This window comes from Phodopus roborovskii, unplaced genomic scaffold, assembly GCF_943737965.1.
Source record: "Phodopus roborovskii unplaced genomic scaffold, PHOROB, whole genome shotgun sequence".
Taxonomy (NCBI): Eukaryota; Metazoa; Chordata; class Mammalia; order Rodentia; family Cricetidae; genus Phodopus; species Phodopus roborovskii.
Window position 1 is genome coordinate 14,931,717 of NW_026126409.1, and position 18,615 is coordinate 14,950,331.

Consider the following 18,615-nt stretch of genomic DNA (forward strand, 5'->3'; position numbering starts at 1 on the left):
AAGGTCATTTCTTATTCATCATAGGAGAAATCCATCAGGACGAAGTCTCGAATCTGAACATCTATGCCCGAAATACAAATGCACCCACATTCATAAAAGAAACATTACCAAAACTCAAATCACACATAAAACCTCACACACTTATAGTGGGAGATTTCAGTACCCCATTCTCCTCACTAGACAGGACCACCAGACAGAAACTTAACAAAGAACAAAGGAACTAACAGAAGTCATGAAGTCATGATCTAATTGGGTTTAACACACATTTATAGAACATTCCATCCAAACACAAAAGAATATACCTTCTTCTCAGCACCACATGGAACCTTCTCTAAAATCAGCCACATATTCAACAACATAGCAAACCTCAATAGGTACAAAAAAAAAACAAAAATGGGAATAATCTCCTGTATCTTATCAGACCACCATGCTTTAAAGTTAGAATTCAACAACAACTCAAATTGCAGAAACCTACAATCTCATGGAAATTAAACAATTTACAATTGCTTCATTCCTGAGTCAAAGAAGAAATTAAAGACTTCCTAGAATGAAGACACAATGTACCTAAACTTTTGGGACACTTTGAAAGCAGTGCTAAGAGGAAGTTCATAGCACTAAGTGCCCACATGAAGAAACTGGAGAATAGTAACACTACAGAATTAACAGCATAACTGAAAGCTCTAGAACAAAAAGAAGCAGACTCATCCCAGAGGAGTAGATGCCAGGAAATAATTAAATTGAGGGCTGAAATCAATAAAGTAGAAACTAGGAAAACAATATAAATAATCAATGTAACAAAGAGTTGGTTCTTCGAAAAAAATCAACAAGATAGACAAACTTTTATCCAAACTAATCAAAAGACAGAGAGAGAACATGTAAATTAACAAACTCAGAAATGAAAAGGAGGACATAACAATGGGCACTGAGAAAAACCAGAGAATCTTAATCTTCAGGTCATACTATGAAAATCTGTATTCCATAAATTTGGAAATATAAAGGAAATGGACAATATTTTTAGATAGATACCACTGACCAAAATTAAATCAAGAACAGATGAGCAATTTAATTTAGACCTATAACACCTAATAAAATAGAAATAGTTATCAAAAGTCTCACAACCAAAAAAAGCCCAAAGCCAGATGGTTTCAGTGCAAAATTCTACCAGAAAATCAAAAAACAGCTAATACCAATACTCCACAAAGTGTTCCACACAATAGAAGCAGAAGGATCATTGCCAAACTCTTTTTACAAGGCTACCCAAGCCACACAAAGAAACAACTAAGAAAAGAGAACTAAAGACCAATATCTTTCATAAGCATTGGTGCAAAAATACTCAATAAAATACTAGCAAATAGAATCCAAGTACACATCAGAGATCTCATCCACCATGATCAAGTTAGACCTCATCCCAGGGATGTAGGGATGGCTCAACATATGAAAATCCATCAATAAATCCACCATATAAACAAACTGAAAAAGAAAAACCACATGATCATCTGACTAAATACTGAAAAAGCCTTTAACAAAATCCAACACCTCTTCATGATAAAGGTCTTGGAGAAATCAGGGATAACAGGACATACCTAAACATAATAAAAGCAATATACAGCAAACCAACAGTCAACATCAAACTAAAAGGAGAGAAATTCAATGTTATTCCTCTAAAATCAGGAACAAGACAGGGCTGTCCACTCTCTCCATATCTCTTCAATATTGTACTTGAAGTTCTAGCTAGAGCAATAAGAAAACAAATGAAGATCAAGGGGATACAAATTGGGAAGGAAGAAGTCAAACTATTTGCAGATAGTATGATAGTTTATATAAGTGACCTGAAAAACTCTACCAGGGAACTCTTTCAGCTGATAAACACCTTCAGCAAATTGGGAGCATGTGGGGAAGGGAGAGGGAATTATGAGAAAGAGGAGGGAAGAAGAAAAGTGGAGAGGAGGACATGAGGGAGCAGGAAGATTGAGTCAGGGGAAGACTAGAGCAGAGCAAGAAAGAGATACCATTGTAGAGGGAGCCATTACAGGTTTAAAGAGAAGTCTGGCACTAGGGAAATGTCCAGAGATTGAAAGACTCACAGAGTGTGGAGCGTGGACCCTCATGCCCTGACTCAGGAAAGGCGGTCCCCCAAATCACTCAGGAGAAGCTGTCTTGATGTAAAAACATGAGGTCTTTTATATTCCAAGTACACTGGGGTCCACAGTCATGTGCCACACAGGGGCAGAGAGTTAAGGACCACGAGGGCAGAAGTAAGATAGCTTTTATAGGATTACAACAAAGCCCAAGCATTTTAAACCAATCATCTCATAGCATCCCGAGCCCGTGCCGTGCAGACCAATCAATTCAAACCATCCAAGCCCGTGTCCCATAGACCAATCCATTTTTTCTATAGACCCAGAGGTTTGCATTCGCGCAGGTTTCTGGGTGGGGCGACAAGGCTCACCTACTTACAGGTCTTGTGAGTACAACAAAGAATGTAACCTTTTGCCTATTTACAGGCTGAGGGCAGGTTATGGAATTTAAGGTTTAAACTTCTAGCTTCCTGTGGTCAGTGGAGAATTAGGTTGTATTTTTCCATTCTTACAAGATCTACAAGGATGACCCCGACTAACAATCTAAGCAATAGTGAAGAGCCTACTTTAAATGTCCTTCCCCGATAATGAGATTGATGACTACCTTATATGCCATCCTAGAGTCCTCATCCAGTAGCTTATGGAAGCAAAATCAGACACCACAGCTAAATACTGACCTCAACTCCTGAAATCCATTTGAAGAGATGCCTCACCCTCCCTGGGGAGCAGAAAGAGGATGGGATAGAGGTTGGGGGGGGGCAGACAGGGGAGGAGGAGAGTGAGAGGGAACTGGGATTGACATATAAAACAAGCTTTTTTCAAATTTAAATTAAAAAAAAAGGAAGAAAAAGAAAATGCCTCAGGCTTCAATACTACTAAGAATTAAAAAAAAAAAAAAAAAGAAGTAAGCATTTTGATTCCATCCTAAACTACCAAGTTAAAAGATCCTAGAAGTTTGCCTGTTTGTTTTTCCAGACAGGGTTTCTTTTCTGTGTTAACAGTCCTGGATATGCTGGAACTTACTCTGTAGACCAGGCTGACCTCAAACTCACAGAGATCCAAATGCCTCTGCCTCCCAAGTGCTGGAATGAAAGGCATACACCACCATACCTTGCCATGTCCCAGATTTCTTAACCATAGATGCTATGAGATTCTTAGAATGCTTGTGTCTTTCACATCACACCTGGTCAATGATGTGCCAACTCCCTCGTCATCATCAGCTACTCTTTGAACCCTGACTTTCTTGTTTTTAGGCAGACTTTCCCCTGTAAAGCAGTGTGACATCCTGCACAGCTCATATCTCAGTGACTGTTCGGTATCCCCATCATAAACCTGGCAATAAAAACAATAAAATAATAAAGGTGAATATGAAGTCATTTTGCTGTGACTGATTATAGGGTGCAATTCTTAGGACCAGTTTAATTCTCACTGACAAAAGAGTGGAATCCCTGGGAACAGTAGAAGAACCTGCCCTCTGAGATGTGTCTAACTCTTGCCTTCCTATTTACAGTTAGCTAAATGGGAATATTATAGAACTAGATGCACAGATGTTTGAGAAAACATCTTTTGACAAGTCCCAAGTCAGTCAAGGTGACACAAAGATGTTCTAAGGACTTGGAAATTAAAATGTCACAAAGGAATGAACTCTGCTGTCAAAACTCATCACATAGTATGGTTTTAAATATATGCAATTTATTGTAAATAAAGTATCTTTAAATAAATTTGGTCCACTGGATTTTCAGCATGAAGATGGCTATGAGATCAAGTGTGAGGACTGTCACTTATTTGCTTTCTATAACTTATAACTTACACTTTGGTTATAATGACTAGCCAATGGCATAGACCCTCAGTGGATGGCAAGTCTGGCCATACAGAGCTGCTGACTGAATTGTGTTTTTCACGTTTTCATAGTGATATGTACATGGTCATGGATCAGTGTCCCTTGGGTGTGTACATGCATGTCTGAGGGTGTGTGTGTGTGTGTGTGTGTGTGTGTGTGTGTGTGTGTGTAATTGATTATAGCAGGGAAGGAAGAGAACTGGCATTTACTGTTAAATGTGTATGCAAGAGCACATAAATATACACATATATGCCCTGAGAAAAAATGTATTTCATCTTGAGTCTGCATTGGTCTTCCCTAAAGATCTGAGTAGTGCATATGCCCTAGTTAGGGTGACTACTGCTATAATGAAACACCATGGCCAAAGCCAATTTGGGAGGAAAGGATTTATTTGACTTACAATTCCATGTCAAACGGTGTACAAACATGGAAGCAGAAGTTAATTCAGAGACCATGGAGGAGTGCTGCTTACTGTCTTGCTCCCCCTAGCTTGATTACAGAGGTGAGATGCCTGGCATAGACTTATACTTTCCTCTCCCGATCTTAGTGGAAAGGAGATAGTCTTCATCACAACTGACCAAGGAAACCACTGCTTGCCCATGTCTCATATTCACACATGAGAGCTAAGAACTGGTGCATTTACTCCAGAGAAGTGCTCAGGTGATAGAGATATGTGACTGTCTTTGTCCTTATGTTGCTAGTGTACTAGTGATATGATATTGAAATGAACTTTGAGTTCTGGTGATTAAAAGCAGAAGACTCAAGGCAATGTGACATTCTATCACATGGAAACAGTGCAGACACAGCCACAGGAGCACAGCTCCCAGCCACTGGGTCTTTACAGCCATCTTGCTTGTGTTCCCAGCCCTCAGTACATCCTCAAGCCTCGAGCTACTACCACACTGATATCTATCATTTCATCAATTACACAAATGTATCTTACAGTAGGAGCCTTTGTGGTTGCATTTGTTTAGTAAGCAACTGGAGTTCTCTTGGGATTTCAAGCATATTCCTTTTCATTGCCGAGTAATGTTCTCTGCAATAGGCACAGCCTGGGTAGTCTTTTAAATGACTCGGGTAGATTCTGGCTTTCATTCATGAATTAAAGTGCTATAAACCTTCCTCTCAGTGGGATACTGTTACGTGATCACAACTACTGGTTTTTCTGAGACAAATATCCGGACAGCAACTGTTGTTTCTCAGCATAACTGAATAGTTAGATAGTAGAACAAATCTCCAAGTTGCTTCCAAGAGCATCTGTCCTATTTCCCATTCAGTAGTGGTCAACCCATCACTTTCCTCCACATGCCTGGCAGCATCTTGTTCTTCACTATTTGTTGACTTACTAACTCAGATAGCATATATCATAAAAGGTCACTTTATTTCAGTTCACATTCCTCAATAAATAGCCATTTTGATCATTTTTTCTCCATATAGCCATAATATACACTTTCTTTTGTGTTTCTATCATTTGCCTACTTACTAACTGTGTGTACTCAAGGTCTGTACCACTGAGATGGCATGTTCTTTTTAATTTTTTTCTAAAATTTATCTTTTACTTTTATGTATATGTGTGTGGCCGTATGAGTTCATGTGTTCCATGTGCATGCATGTACTGCAGATCAGAAGATGGCAGCAGACCCTTGGAACTGGAGCTACAGACCATTTTGAGTCACCATGTGGGTCCTAGGGATAGAACCCATGTCCTCTGGAAGAGCAGCCAGTGGTCTAAACTGCAGCATCATCTCTCCAGCCTCAGATGTCAAGTCCCTTTTGTATTTATTAGTCACTCAATTTACAAACACTTCCTTCTAGTATATAGCTTATCATTTCATATTTGCATGTGATCGTTTATGCAGCGAGCATTTCTCATTTTTAGAGCCAGCTCGCCTATTTTTAGCAACAATTGAATTTGGGAGGGCAGGTCTAGGGGATTATTTCTTAGTGTGAAACAGATCCCTGTCTCTAAACATCCATAGCTTGATTAAATGTTTGTTGTCTGAGCCCTGTGTATAACCACGGTTCTGTCTCTAGTTATGAGATGAGAAGGGCTGTTCTTTCTCCTGGATAGTCTCTATACTGTTAAAACCCCACCGTGTGGGGAGTCTGTCTGTTAGCTCCTACTGTGGCACCTCTTCCAGTTCAGAGCTCCAAGTGTCCCCTTCCTCCATGTCCCATTGGTGACTGGAGCCATGATGTAAAACCTCACATTGGACAGACATCTTCTCTCCCCTCTCCTTTCCCCTTCAACATCACTTTAGATATTTGGTTTATTCAACTTCCCAAAAACATTTAGAAATAATTTGGTCTATTGCTCTCAACCCTTGGAGGAATGTTTGGAAAGTGGTGGGGATGGATCTGCCTGGATTCAAACATTCCAGGCAAATGCTGTCACTGAGCAACTACCAATCCAAAGTGGGATTTCCACAGCACCCACATCAGGCTAAGAGTGGGAGTCTTAGTTGTCTGAGTCCTCTGGATAGCAAAGAGGTATTGCCCTGAATTTTCATCCTATTCTTCCTTGAGCACCCTACAGGTCCCAGTTAAAAACAATCCTATTTGCCTAGATTAACGAAGATTGGTCTGAATGACTATGAAAGTGACACATTTGCTGCTCTTTGCTGGTTTAGGGAAACACAATAGCATTTTGTTTACTCACCTAGCACCTAATGAATCCAGTTAAGTGGCTTATTGCTTTCAGGACTTTATCTGCTAATCCTCTGCAAATTCTGTTTAGATCAGTATGTGTTCTGTGAATAGAGCCAGGCTCATGGCCTTCTTTTTATTTGGTTACTGCTTTCCTCTGCTATTAAATGATCAACCACCAGCAACTAGTTTGGAAAATACTAGAACCTAGCCAGGCAGGGAATACCAGCGATCTACTACTCAGTTCCCTTTGTGTTGTATCTGTTCTTGGGGATCCATCACTCTGTCCCTTCGTGCTATGAATATTCATGGGGATCCATCGTTCAGTCCCTGTGTGCATTGTGTCTGTTGTGGGCATCTACTGCTGAGTTCTTCCATGCATTGGGTCTGTTCTAGGAATTGATCACTAAGTCCCCAGTGTGCTACATGTGTTCATGGGGATGTCTCTGGTCACACATTGTCATGCACATGCTGTGACCACAGGCTGAGGAAAAAACCCTCAATCCCTGCCTTATAGAGAACTACTCATAAAAGAGTAACTGGGGTAGGCTGAATGGTGACCAGTATCCACATATTCACCTTCCTCCCTAATGAAGGTGACCTTACTTGGAACTCAATGGTCTTTGCAGATATAATTCTGAGGTTCAGAATTATTTTAGCTTGTCTGAGTGGACAATGGTGTCATTGTCAGAGGTAGGATTGACAGTGATGTGGGCATAGCCTGGAAAGTTCTGGGTACCTTCTAGAACCTGGAGAGTGTGGGCATGGAGGCTCTGCCTGATACCTCACTTTGTTCAAAGCCCTGAGAATATCTACTTCTATGTTCTTATGTCTCCAAACTGGCACTGCCTGTATTCACTAGCCAGCTGGCTTGGGCTGAATCAGTCAAAATTGTTCTTGTACATTATTTGATACCTCCTTATTTACTATTATCTTGGATTATTTTTAAATGATGAAACAATCACAAGTTCTTGGAAGGAAACTCTATTTGATCGTGTTGTATAATTTTATGTTTAATTGAACTCTCTGTCATAAGATAACCATAAAGGTTTATATCTATATTCACAAATGATATTTCTCTATATTTCCCTTTATGATGTTTTCTTATTTTGATAAATAAGAGTCTCACAAACTATCAAAAGCTTTCACTTATTCTCTGAAAGAGATAATGGAGTTGGTCTCAAATTTTTCTTAAGCAGACTTATTTTTAATTATTGAAGTGGCATTTTCCTGGAGGAATCCATGTATTTCCATTTAAATCAATAACTGTTAGTTATGAATATGTGTGTTTGTGACTGTTGTGGGAAACATTTGCATTCATGATCATGTGACCTTATGAACAAAGACATATTGGGTGTGCTCTGTGCGGATGTGTATACCCTTTGGATGAACTCTTCCTAGATACACAAACTGGATCCACTCTCAATGGACCTGTACACTGCATACCATACTGTGACCTCTCATTTTAAAAATCTAACAACACAAATGCATAAAACTATTTCTGCCAGGCTAATGTTTTAAACTAAGGGCAATAAATTAAAACTCAAAGGTTTAGTAAACTAGTTTAACAATAATTTCCCATCTGTCTCTCCTTCAGAGTACTTGCTATCTGGGGGGAAGAGAGAAGGGGAAAGAACAGGATAGACAAGAAAAATATGAAAGGGGGAAACAGAGTGACTGTGAAATGAGCTTCATAATTTATTAAATAAGAAAAATAGTGAAATGTTTAAAACAGTATTATATATGGAAGGTGGGGAGTCGGGTGATAAGGGCATTGATAGATACAGACAAACAGATAGATGATAGAGGATGATAGACTTTTTCTCAACAAATAGAATGAACCATAAAAAGATTAAATGTATACCTATAGGAGAAAAGAAAAAAAATGTATGGAGGAAGATATAAGAGGATTGACTTTTATTTAATAGTCTCTGCTTTTTTAGCATTAGCTGGGGAACGATGGAAATGAGAGAATATTTGGCATGGCTACAAATGTGTTTTCTGAGCATTCAAAACCATTAACAAATAAAATCAAGGAAGAAACTCTAATTATGAATCCAGAGCCAATCTGTTTCTAAGATTTTAAAATACAGTAATTTAACTGTAAGATAACATGTAAGTAAAGCAAAGCCCAAAACAACCCAGGTTGTTTAGCTAGCATTCTTCTGTGCTGAGGCAGACACTCTAGGAACTTACATGTTACTCCATTGTCCCTTCCCAGAGCAGTTACAATAATCATAGAATCTTGGTGTGAGAAGCGAAGAGGTCAGAGGACATTAGGCCAAATCCTTTTGGTGAATTTGAATTGGATGCCTCAGAATGAACTCCTTATATGTATGAACCCCTCCCTCCCCCCCCCACACACTTCCTGTCTTTTTGGGAGGGACTTGGTACATTGAGATGTGAACAAATAGCCAGCATGGAAACACTGGGGTCTCTTTCTGTAAGATGACTTTCTACTCAGAAACAGGAGTCCTTGGCCGCAGGACTGACTACAGGTACTGCAGAGATTATCAGAACCCAGCCAGGCAGAACTTTCACTGGTTAGTTTCAAAAAATTCCCAAAGGCAGAGGCCATGCGTGCCCCTTAGCTCCAGCACACTGTGGGCTCCATAGACCAGACATCACCAGATGTGTCTAACCATATGAGTTCTACACTACACAAATATGAGCTAAGCATTTTAGGACAGATGTCCTCAGTGGGGATGCAGAGGGACACAGCTGTGAGTGAAGACATGATGGTTTCCATTGAGTAGAGACCACAGATGCAACTAAACACAGAAAGATGCACAGCTCTCTCCCATGTTTGTTAATCAAGAAAATGTAGCCAGGTCCAACATTAGGAACTCTCAGGCTGAAGAAGCTTCAAGCACCTAATCTGAAATTATGGTAAACTCAGAAAGGTCTACCTGGTGAGACCTGCAAACTTCATCACTACCCAGCCACATGTCACATTCGTGTCAGGAGGTTCTAAGGAAGAATATGGAATGATGGAGTTGGAATGTTCTTCATCTGCAGCCCCCACCTACAGCTCCCACCTGCAACTTCTACCTGTGACCATCAAGAACTATGCCCCAAACAGAGGGGCACACCTGTAGATATGAAGCTGTCTTACAAAAGAATGCCACACAAAACCTCTGAACCCCGATAGCAGTTTAAACATCTGCCCTAAGTTACTATGCACATGAAATCGACAGTGTGAAAACTCTTCAGGAAACCAACCCCCCCATCTCAAGAATACAGAAAGAATAAAAAAAGGTACAGTAAGAAGCTTGCATGTTACATTGGCCAATCACAGTCACCAAGCAAGGGAGCAAGAGTAATAATTTAGAGCATACAGACATTGGAACGAGGGAGGAAAATGTCTCCCATAGTCTGGGTCATGCCTTCTGGGTCTCAAGGATAGATTAGGAAGGGGCCAATATAAGGCTAGCATTGTGGGGTGAGGGTACCTCTGATCCCAGGGCCTGTTCCAATATCAACTTATTTCATATTCCAGAGCCTGATGTAGTCTACAACATATTTCAGTCTTATGAAGTTCCCACAAGGCAAGTGACAGGATTCCTCTAGCAAAGGTGGGGATCGGGAAAATGGGGAAGTACTAAGATGAACATTGTGCAGCCCTAGGTAGAACCTCTAGCTCAGTGCTTCCAGTTCTAATAGCAAGGGCTCTATCCCACCAGATTACCCAGAAGGAAGATGGTGGAGTGTGTAATTCAGACCAAGAACTATATTTCCAGATGAGGGTCATGGATGTACCATGCAGGAGACATCGGCAGTAACCCAAGTGCACAGGCATGGAAGCTATTGGGACAGGCAAACACAGGCTATGTGGTTTACAGCAGCCCACAGGTTTAGGGGCAGAAACAGGGCAAGAGTGAGAGGATAAAATCTTGAGAGACAACAGGAAGAATCACACTCAAATTTGGTCAAGGGATTGTATCCTGGAAAGGATTGGCATCATTCAAGTTGATTGTGATAGGGAAAGGAAGAGGGCGAAGCGAGGTCCATCATCCTGACGCTGAAGGAGATTGTGCAGCAGGCATGACTGCTGCTCTGAGCATACCGCTGGGAACAGGAGTGTAATGAAAAGTCAAACACGCTGTCCCAGACCTGGTTGGATAATTATATTTTTGACAAGAAAGTGAATAGTTTTGAAAGATAACAGTAAAGTTGAAATAGACTAAAAACTAATTTGAAAAGTTTGTTGTAATGAAATTGACTGCAAGAAAGGGCATATGGCTGGAGCCATGAAAGAAGGCTACCATGCTCTTCTTAATGCATTCTTAGTCCCTGAAGAGGCAGAAAGCAACAGGAACTAAATTTAAAACAAAAAAAATAAATAAAAATAAATAAACTTGTTCCAGGTCATAGGGTGTGTGGGTGTGTGAGCAATTACACAATTAGTTTCATTTGCCTTTCTAGATGACTTCCCATCAGGTAAAACATGTATTTATGTAGAGAGTCTGCATAAATACACAAACACAATTACAGCTTCCAATTGAGGGCCCTTTGTAGGCTTCAATGACTTGCAGTATCTGTTTATATAATTTATGCTGACACAAACCCTGTTATTAAAATCCCACCTCACACAAAGCGAGATGGATAATCAGAGAATTAGGGAGTATCTTACAGGCATGTGGAAAGCTAAGAGCAAAGTAGGAGTTGAAGTTTGGGCAGATTCAGAATGCAGTACCAGAGAAAGCATGCATGGCATCTTTGCTACCTTCATCAGAGGGCTCCAAGCAAAGTGCAGATACCACACTGGCCAAAGATAGACAGACTGTGTGCACAAAGCAGAGAAATGAAAACAATCTCAACACAATCCTAAGTCCTTTTCATGAAAGGGGGCAACTTAGACCTTCAAATTCTGGTACTGTTAAAACTTGCTGGGAAAAGGAGTTTGTGCTGATACTGCCTTAGTTATTATTATTAAATTCTAGCTGGCTGCCTTCATAAACGGTCTTCTAACTTGAAGAACATGGAGAAATTAGTGCATTAATTGACTGGAGGAAGAAAGGGCTGAGTTAGCGCGCTGTGTGCTTGCACATAATGACTCTTTGGTAAAGTGGCTGGGGATGTGAAGAATTAAACAACCCACAAGATGTGAGCTCATTTGCAGGAAGGTGGAGTACTCTTAATACAATTCAAGCCATGTGTAGCCTCGGCTATTATGTTCCGACATCTCATTTCTGAAGGCATTAAGCAGACATCAAAGAACCATGGGCAATGATAAAGGATGAAAGGGTCACAAAAGCAAAGAAAACAGCTCCCAAAGCCACTGCCCCAAGGCAGTGCCAGCCACTCCACTCTGCTCTCACCTCATGGTCATGCTATCCAGTGACCATCCCCAGGTCCACCAATGGGGTCACCCACCTGTGTGTGTCCCCCTCATGTGTGCCCCCCTCAGTCACCCAGTCTCACAATTACACTGTGCCTCCCCAGTGTCCTCCAAAATGGTTGCACACCCATGTGTGTCCCACAGTCACATGGTAGGACATCCACTTCAGCACCATTTTGTTCCATCAGACAAAACAAGGAAACAGCAGGAAACTTTTCCTCCTGACACAAATTTAACACATTAAAGATTTTAATGGGATACCTATTAATTTAATTGATATGGTGAATAGCTGAAGCAGAGAAATAGGATGTGCAATAATAGAGAAATAAGAAGTGCCTAGATTTTACCCACAGGGAACCTGAAGATATTTTCAGAGGGAATGGACTTAAGGCTCTGAGTGAGAATTACACAGCAAAGGGGCTGTGAAGCTAGGTGATGCCTCACTTGCAGCCCTGCTTCCAAGGAAACCACAGGCCAAGGTTCAGAGAAGATAGGAGCTCCGAGGATATAGTCCACCCACATCCTAACCAATTAATCATATCTGGATTACAAAAGAATTTCACATTCTAAAGAAAACAGGAATGTGAAATACAATTAATATATGTTTGTGTAAAAAGTGAAGGACGATGAAGTGAAAGATCTTTTAAGGAGAAAAAGTGTTCCCCCACATACAAGGGCAGCATGTTCCTATACAGAATTACCCAACATTATCCTGATCCCCACAGCAATACAAGCCCGCTGACCACTTGGTTTTGAGCAGGGTAGTCAGTGCCAGCCTCTGTCAGCTCTACTCTCTAGCTGCTGCTGAGTTTCCAATACAGAGTCTCTCCAGCCTTGTTCATCATGTGTGACTTGGCCTCATTTCTGCCATGTCTCTTCTGAGGTTCAGGTACTACCACCACTATGTTAATGGTACTGTAAGATAGGAGCAGTCCTGAGATTTCTGAGTCTGAACATTTAGAATTCTTGCTTGCATTTAGTACTTTTAATAAGTACTTTCTCTCTTATTTCCTTCCTTCCTCCCTCCTGTTCTCTCTCCCTTTTTCTCCTTTCTTTCCCCTCCTCTCTCCTTCCTTCCTTCCTTTTTTCCTTCCCAACCTTCTTTCTTTCTTCTTTTCTGTGCATGTGTCTATGTATGCGTAGAAGTTGAGGACAACTATCAGAGGTTGGCTTTCTCTTTCCACTCTATGGGTCATCAGGCTTAGTGTTCTACCAGCTGAGCCATCTCTCCAGCCCAAGCACATGTATAAGAATAGCTTCCTCTGCTAAACTTCTCAACACATTTTTCTCTATAGTCTCCAGCAAAGTGTCTGTATCTAGGAAAGGAGACACATGTGTTAGATTTAAATAAAGCATCTGTATGTTTTCAAAAATCTACCTTGGGTCCTGCTGCTTTGCAATGCTGCATTGTGAGCTTCATAATTCAAGCAAGAAGTGATTGATATACCTTCACTCAGCAGGCATCTTCCTAGTTTCAGGAATGTGACTGTCATTCTGGCAAGGCACATGTCTGCCTTTAGGAAACATGGGAGTTTTATACTAACAGGCCAGGAAAGAACTATTTTCTATGTGATCTACAAGCCTCTTTGTGTTCTGTGGCCACTTGCTCCCTCAAATAGACCTGCTTCCACAGAAGACGAGGCATGCAACCTGTGACGACAAAGTATAGCAAAGTCAGCAGCACAGGCAGGGGATCTGAGGCCACTCAGCATCTTCTCTCCTATAGGACTCTCTTTTGACACTGTTCTCACTGGAGGAGACTTCCTCATTGTCACTTGTCTCTGGGTCACATTGGGCCTGGCTTTGCACATACCACATGGTTACTGGGGTTCAGCAATGGTCATTCTGTTGTTGACTGAAGCAGGGGTGTTGAGCTTGGAACTTCCCTTGGATGACCCTTATTGCTATCTGGAAAGAGGTTTGATTTTATCTCACAGCAGCCCTTCCTAGGGAATGTTTCCTCTAATTCACTCCATACTAAAATACCATTAGCCTTGGAGAATGACATGCAACATGATTTGTGTAAAGGCAGCTAGCTAATTCCCTGTGTGGTGAACTGAAACTGAATGTTGGTTTCATGACAAGAAGGGTGTCTAGAGGTGGCTCACAGTGTTATACTCACAGCAATAAACAAAAAGGGGGGGCACTTAACCTGTAAGTCCATGACTGTAGGGCATATAGCCACAGTGGTTCCCCGGGAGCTTGAGTGCAAGGTAGGTCCTTATCTTTCCTCTGTTCTGCTGGCCAGCACTATCTGCTGTAATACAATCCATATTTTATTTTAAATATATACCACCCACTGTAACAATTAGACAAGAATTATGGCACTATGAAACTTTAAAATGATTTTGACATAACATAACAAATTTAGCTAAGGATTGCACCTCACTTTTGAAATTTTCCTTAGAGCCTGTTACTTTCTTAAAGTGAGCCATCAGGATTCTCTCCATGGATAGATACTGAGACAAATGACAGATTGGATATGATGGATAGACAGATAGAGAGGATAGGAGACAGTATGCAGATGGATGGATGTAGATGGACAGACTGATAGACATACAGACAGGTGAGAGCTAGAAGATAGACAGAGAGATGGATGAATATGTGGAAGATGCCCATCCATGCCTATCCTATAATACCTGCATGCTGACAGAAGTCTAGGTAGATAACTTGTTTATGAGAGTCTCTGCTTGTGTTGTCCCTGAGTCTGAGTGCCTTCAGCTATAGCCAACTCCATGCCTCTGCCCTCAACCCTTGCCAGTTTTCAAAGTGCTGGTGTTCAAGATAATGCCAAGCTCTCCCAAGCTCTACTTTCTGAGAGACTCAGTTAGTTAAACACACCCTGGGGATGCTTAAGAGATAAAAAAAAAAAAAGATGGGAGGTCGTTGCAGGGGCATGGCAAGGTGCACATGAAGGAAACTCATATATCCCAATCTGTAAGCCTGAGGACCAGGAGTAGGGTTAGACCCCATGTCCTCCTTCCAGGAAGCTTCAGAAGCTTAGAATGTTCACAAGGTTGTAGGAACAGTAACAGTAGCAAGTTGCTCAAGAAGTTGCAGGGACTTGGCTTTCCTGAGTCATCCCACATGCTAGGATGGGATTTCAGATGTACAGCTGCCTTTGAATCACCTATGCTTCTGTAAGAAACCCCTGAATTATGCTTGCACAGGTAACCCCAATAAATGCACTGGTTCCCTAAGCTAGATGTGTGGAATAATCTCCTTGACCTGGCATTCATAGCCTATCTTGGGTGAAAAGATATTTGTTCATGTTGTCCATGAAACAAAAAAAAAAAAAAATCACACAAGATCCTCACAAAAATATCAGGATATTCTCAGTGAATAGGTGACATACACCAGAGAGGCCAGCAAGGGAATCGTGGGGAATCTTTGATGATGGCTGTTTATGAAATCACTGCTACTGTGTTGGGGTGTCTCTGTGGCTCATCCAAATGCTGGGAATCTCATTCTTAGCAGAGTGTCCTGTATCTGTTATGTTAGGCATGAAGTTTCATGAAGACTCAGAAGGAAATACAGATGCCCTGTGCCTCCAAGGACATTCCCTGGCCATCATGAAGGTGAAGTATATGGAAATAATTGTTTCAGGGGGTTCTTAAGGTCACTTGAGTTTTTACAGCAAACCTGTCAAGCAGATATTGTTACTATAATCCCTCCACCTTCTTATCAAAAGAGGGGAGTATGATACAGGTCAGATATGATTTCCCCTAAGTCACACTTGTTAAGGGACAGAACTAGCACCCAGCTTGGCACAGCTTAGAGTCTATATCCTTCGCTCTGAGTCAGCTAAAACCACACAGAATCAACATCTGGAAAACTGAATACTACTGGAATATCAGTGGCGTGTAGTTTCCAATAACTCATGAGCAGCTGAGTGACACAATGAGTGACTTGTATATTATCTTCAATTATCAGCTTAGCATTGCATCCCAGAACACTGTCTCTCAAGCCAGTGACATAGAGGTGGTTGCTACCAAGTCTCATCCCTAGGTCCTGCATGGTAGAATGAAGGCAACACCTACAAGATATCCTCTGACCTCCATACATGTCTTATAGCACATGAGTTCACTCATGTACACATGCACACACATACACACACACACCAAATAAATAAATAAATGCAGTAAAACTTTAAAAAAGAAATGCAAAGTTTCTCTAAAAAGCCTCCTGATGAGTTCATTTATTTTTATAAATATGTTTCTCCTATTGGTTAATAAATAAAACACTGATTGGCTGATTGGCCAGACAGGATATGATGTAGCTGGGCAGAAACTTGCCACTAGCTAACCATAGAAGTCTGGAGGTCTGTACAGACAGACAGGAAGCTGGGCAGAATCAGGATATAAGCAGGGACAAACAGGAAATTGCTCTCTTCTCTGAGGAGCCACTTAGCAGTTGCGTGTGAGCTACCAAAAGAGTTAGAGGTCCAGACCCCTCACCCATAAGACCATGTGGAAGCATACAGATTAATAGAAATGGGTTAATAATTAAGACCGAGCTAGCCAATAAGAAACCTTAGCCACCAGCCTACAGTTTTAGAGTTCGTGTGTTTATTTGGGGATGAAGGGGCCGAGGGGCCCAGATGGGACAAAGGACCTCATGTTACAGCCTCCCTTTCCTGTATTCTCTCAGTGTTCAAGGTTCCATTTCTTAAACATTTAGGTCATTGATTCATCAGATGACTGACACATTATTCTGAAAGGTCAACTCCTCAAACATTGTCACTCTTGTCCTCATGACCTCTCCAGTTGACATTGTAAACAGAGAGTGAGACTAAAGGTAGTTACAGCTAATATCACCTGGTCATTGAGCTAGACACAGTGCTGGTACTCATGTCTAATTTGGGAATACTCAGATTCCAATAGTCAGAGATGTGCCCTCTGCCTTGAGGTTTACCTCTGCTTTTTGAGCTCAACCTTGTGATGCTGTCCTTAAACTGAAGGAGCAATCCTCTACAGCCTCTCCTGGTGGGAGGAATTTTGGTGTTTCCCTGATGCTTTTAGACTCTACCCACAGTTGCAATAACTGCATGTCATATGGAAAATATTATACTTCCTCTGCAATTCTTGAGAAAGTAAACACCAAAGTAGAAGATCCATTAAAGGTCATATCTAGAAACTTAAAGGTCAGGAAGAGGTCCACAATTATTTCTGCATCCCAGCACTAGCCTATGAATGGGATAGGGCTATTTCTACTTTTGTTGTAGGGTTGCTTTATTATTTTTCTTTTAATGATAATGATCCATTAAGTCCCTTACCCTATTCCATACTTTTTTTGATAATTTTTTAATTTAAATTTGAAACAAGCTTGTTTTACATGTCAATCCCACTTCACTACCCTAACCCTGTTCCTCCCACCAACCCTTATTTCATTCCCTTTCTGCTCCCCAGGGAACAGGCTTCCATGGGGGATCTTCAAAGTCTGTCATTATCATTTGGAGCAGCATCAAGCCCCCCCCCCATGTGTCTAGGCTGAGGGAGTTATCCCTCTATGTGGAATGGGCTCCCAAAGTCCATTTGTATACTAGGCATAAATACTGGCCCCGTAGACTGCCCAGTCCTCCTAACTAACAACACATTCGGGGGGCTGGGTCAGTCCTATGCTGGCTTCCCAGCTATCAGCTATTCCATACTGTTGCAAGGATAATCTATTTTGTACCTTGTAGCTAAGGATGTCATGTCAGGCCCTGCTCCCACAGGACACGTTCACATTCTGACTACATGGAAAGAAGGGAGTTTTTCAAGACATGTTCACTCATGTGAACTTGCGATGTGTATCTTCTGCACTTCCTGCCTGGGATTGAAGGGTCCTTCTGCATTATCTGTTTCTCTGACTTTATCTTGATATGGTTTTTAAAACCAATCGCTTCTCTTATGGCATATATTTGAAAATGAGAGCACAGTTCAAGCACACACACTTCTGTGGTGTTATATATCTTAAACAGACAATAAGTGGAGAATCTCAAATAGGAGCAAGGAAGTAAGATCTAACAGGTTCAGGGTCAAGAGGTCAGAAGCCACAGGGCCAGCCACCAAACTGGCAAGAGAAAGGCACATGCAGTTACAATTCAGGAGCCACCAGTAACACTATCAGTTCTCTATGACTACCAGAGTTCTAGAACCATTCATCGACAATGAAAAGCACAGACATTTCATCTCACATACATGGGTTGGTTCACAAGCACCCTCACAAACATAAATCATAGCAAGACAAATGTGTTGTTCATCTTATTTCAACTTTGAAATACCAGATATAGTAAAGTTTCAGAAAGAATGACCAATATGATATTGCCAAGAGATCCACAGGCCTACCTGTGTCTCATAGCTAAAGTTGGCATTTCCTCTTATTTTGTATTTTGACATGATAATGACATGCCTCGTACACTCTTGTTTCAGAGATGGGTCATTTAGGTAGGACTCTAAACCATCTATAGAGCACTATTCTCATTTATGTAGTCCTCCAACATACTTTTTTCATTTATCTCTGTTATGTACAGAATGTTCTCTTCACTGTCAGAAGCCCTCCATATAAACACTAAGGTGATCCAGGCCTACCTTGGTACACAGCTTTAAACCCCGGGGAGCCAATGCTGTCATCAGACTGCAGATGGAGCCACATCTGATTGCTCATGCTCACGATGAGGTCAGGAACACTGGAACCTGTGAGCCTGCATGGAACAGAAAAGATCAGAC

At 41.2% G+C, this 18,615-nt stretch overlaps 1 protein-coding gene across 1 annotated transcript in view; it reads right to left on the minus strand.

Annotated features, from left to right (window-relative positions):
* Window positions 1–18,615, minus strand: part of Csmd1 (CUB and Sushi multiple domains 1) — a 1,460,794-nt gene that overhangs the window by 311,806 nt on the left and 1,130,373 nt on the right. Inside the window, exon 12 of the mRNA XM_051182080.1 lies at window positions 18,478–18,590. Within this exon, the coding sequence (XP_051038037.1) occupies window positions 18,478–18,590 (113 nt within the window). The remainder of the gene's footprint in view (window positions 1–18,477; window positions 18,591–18,615) is intronic.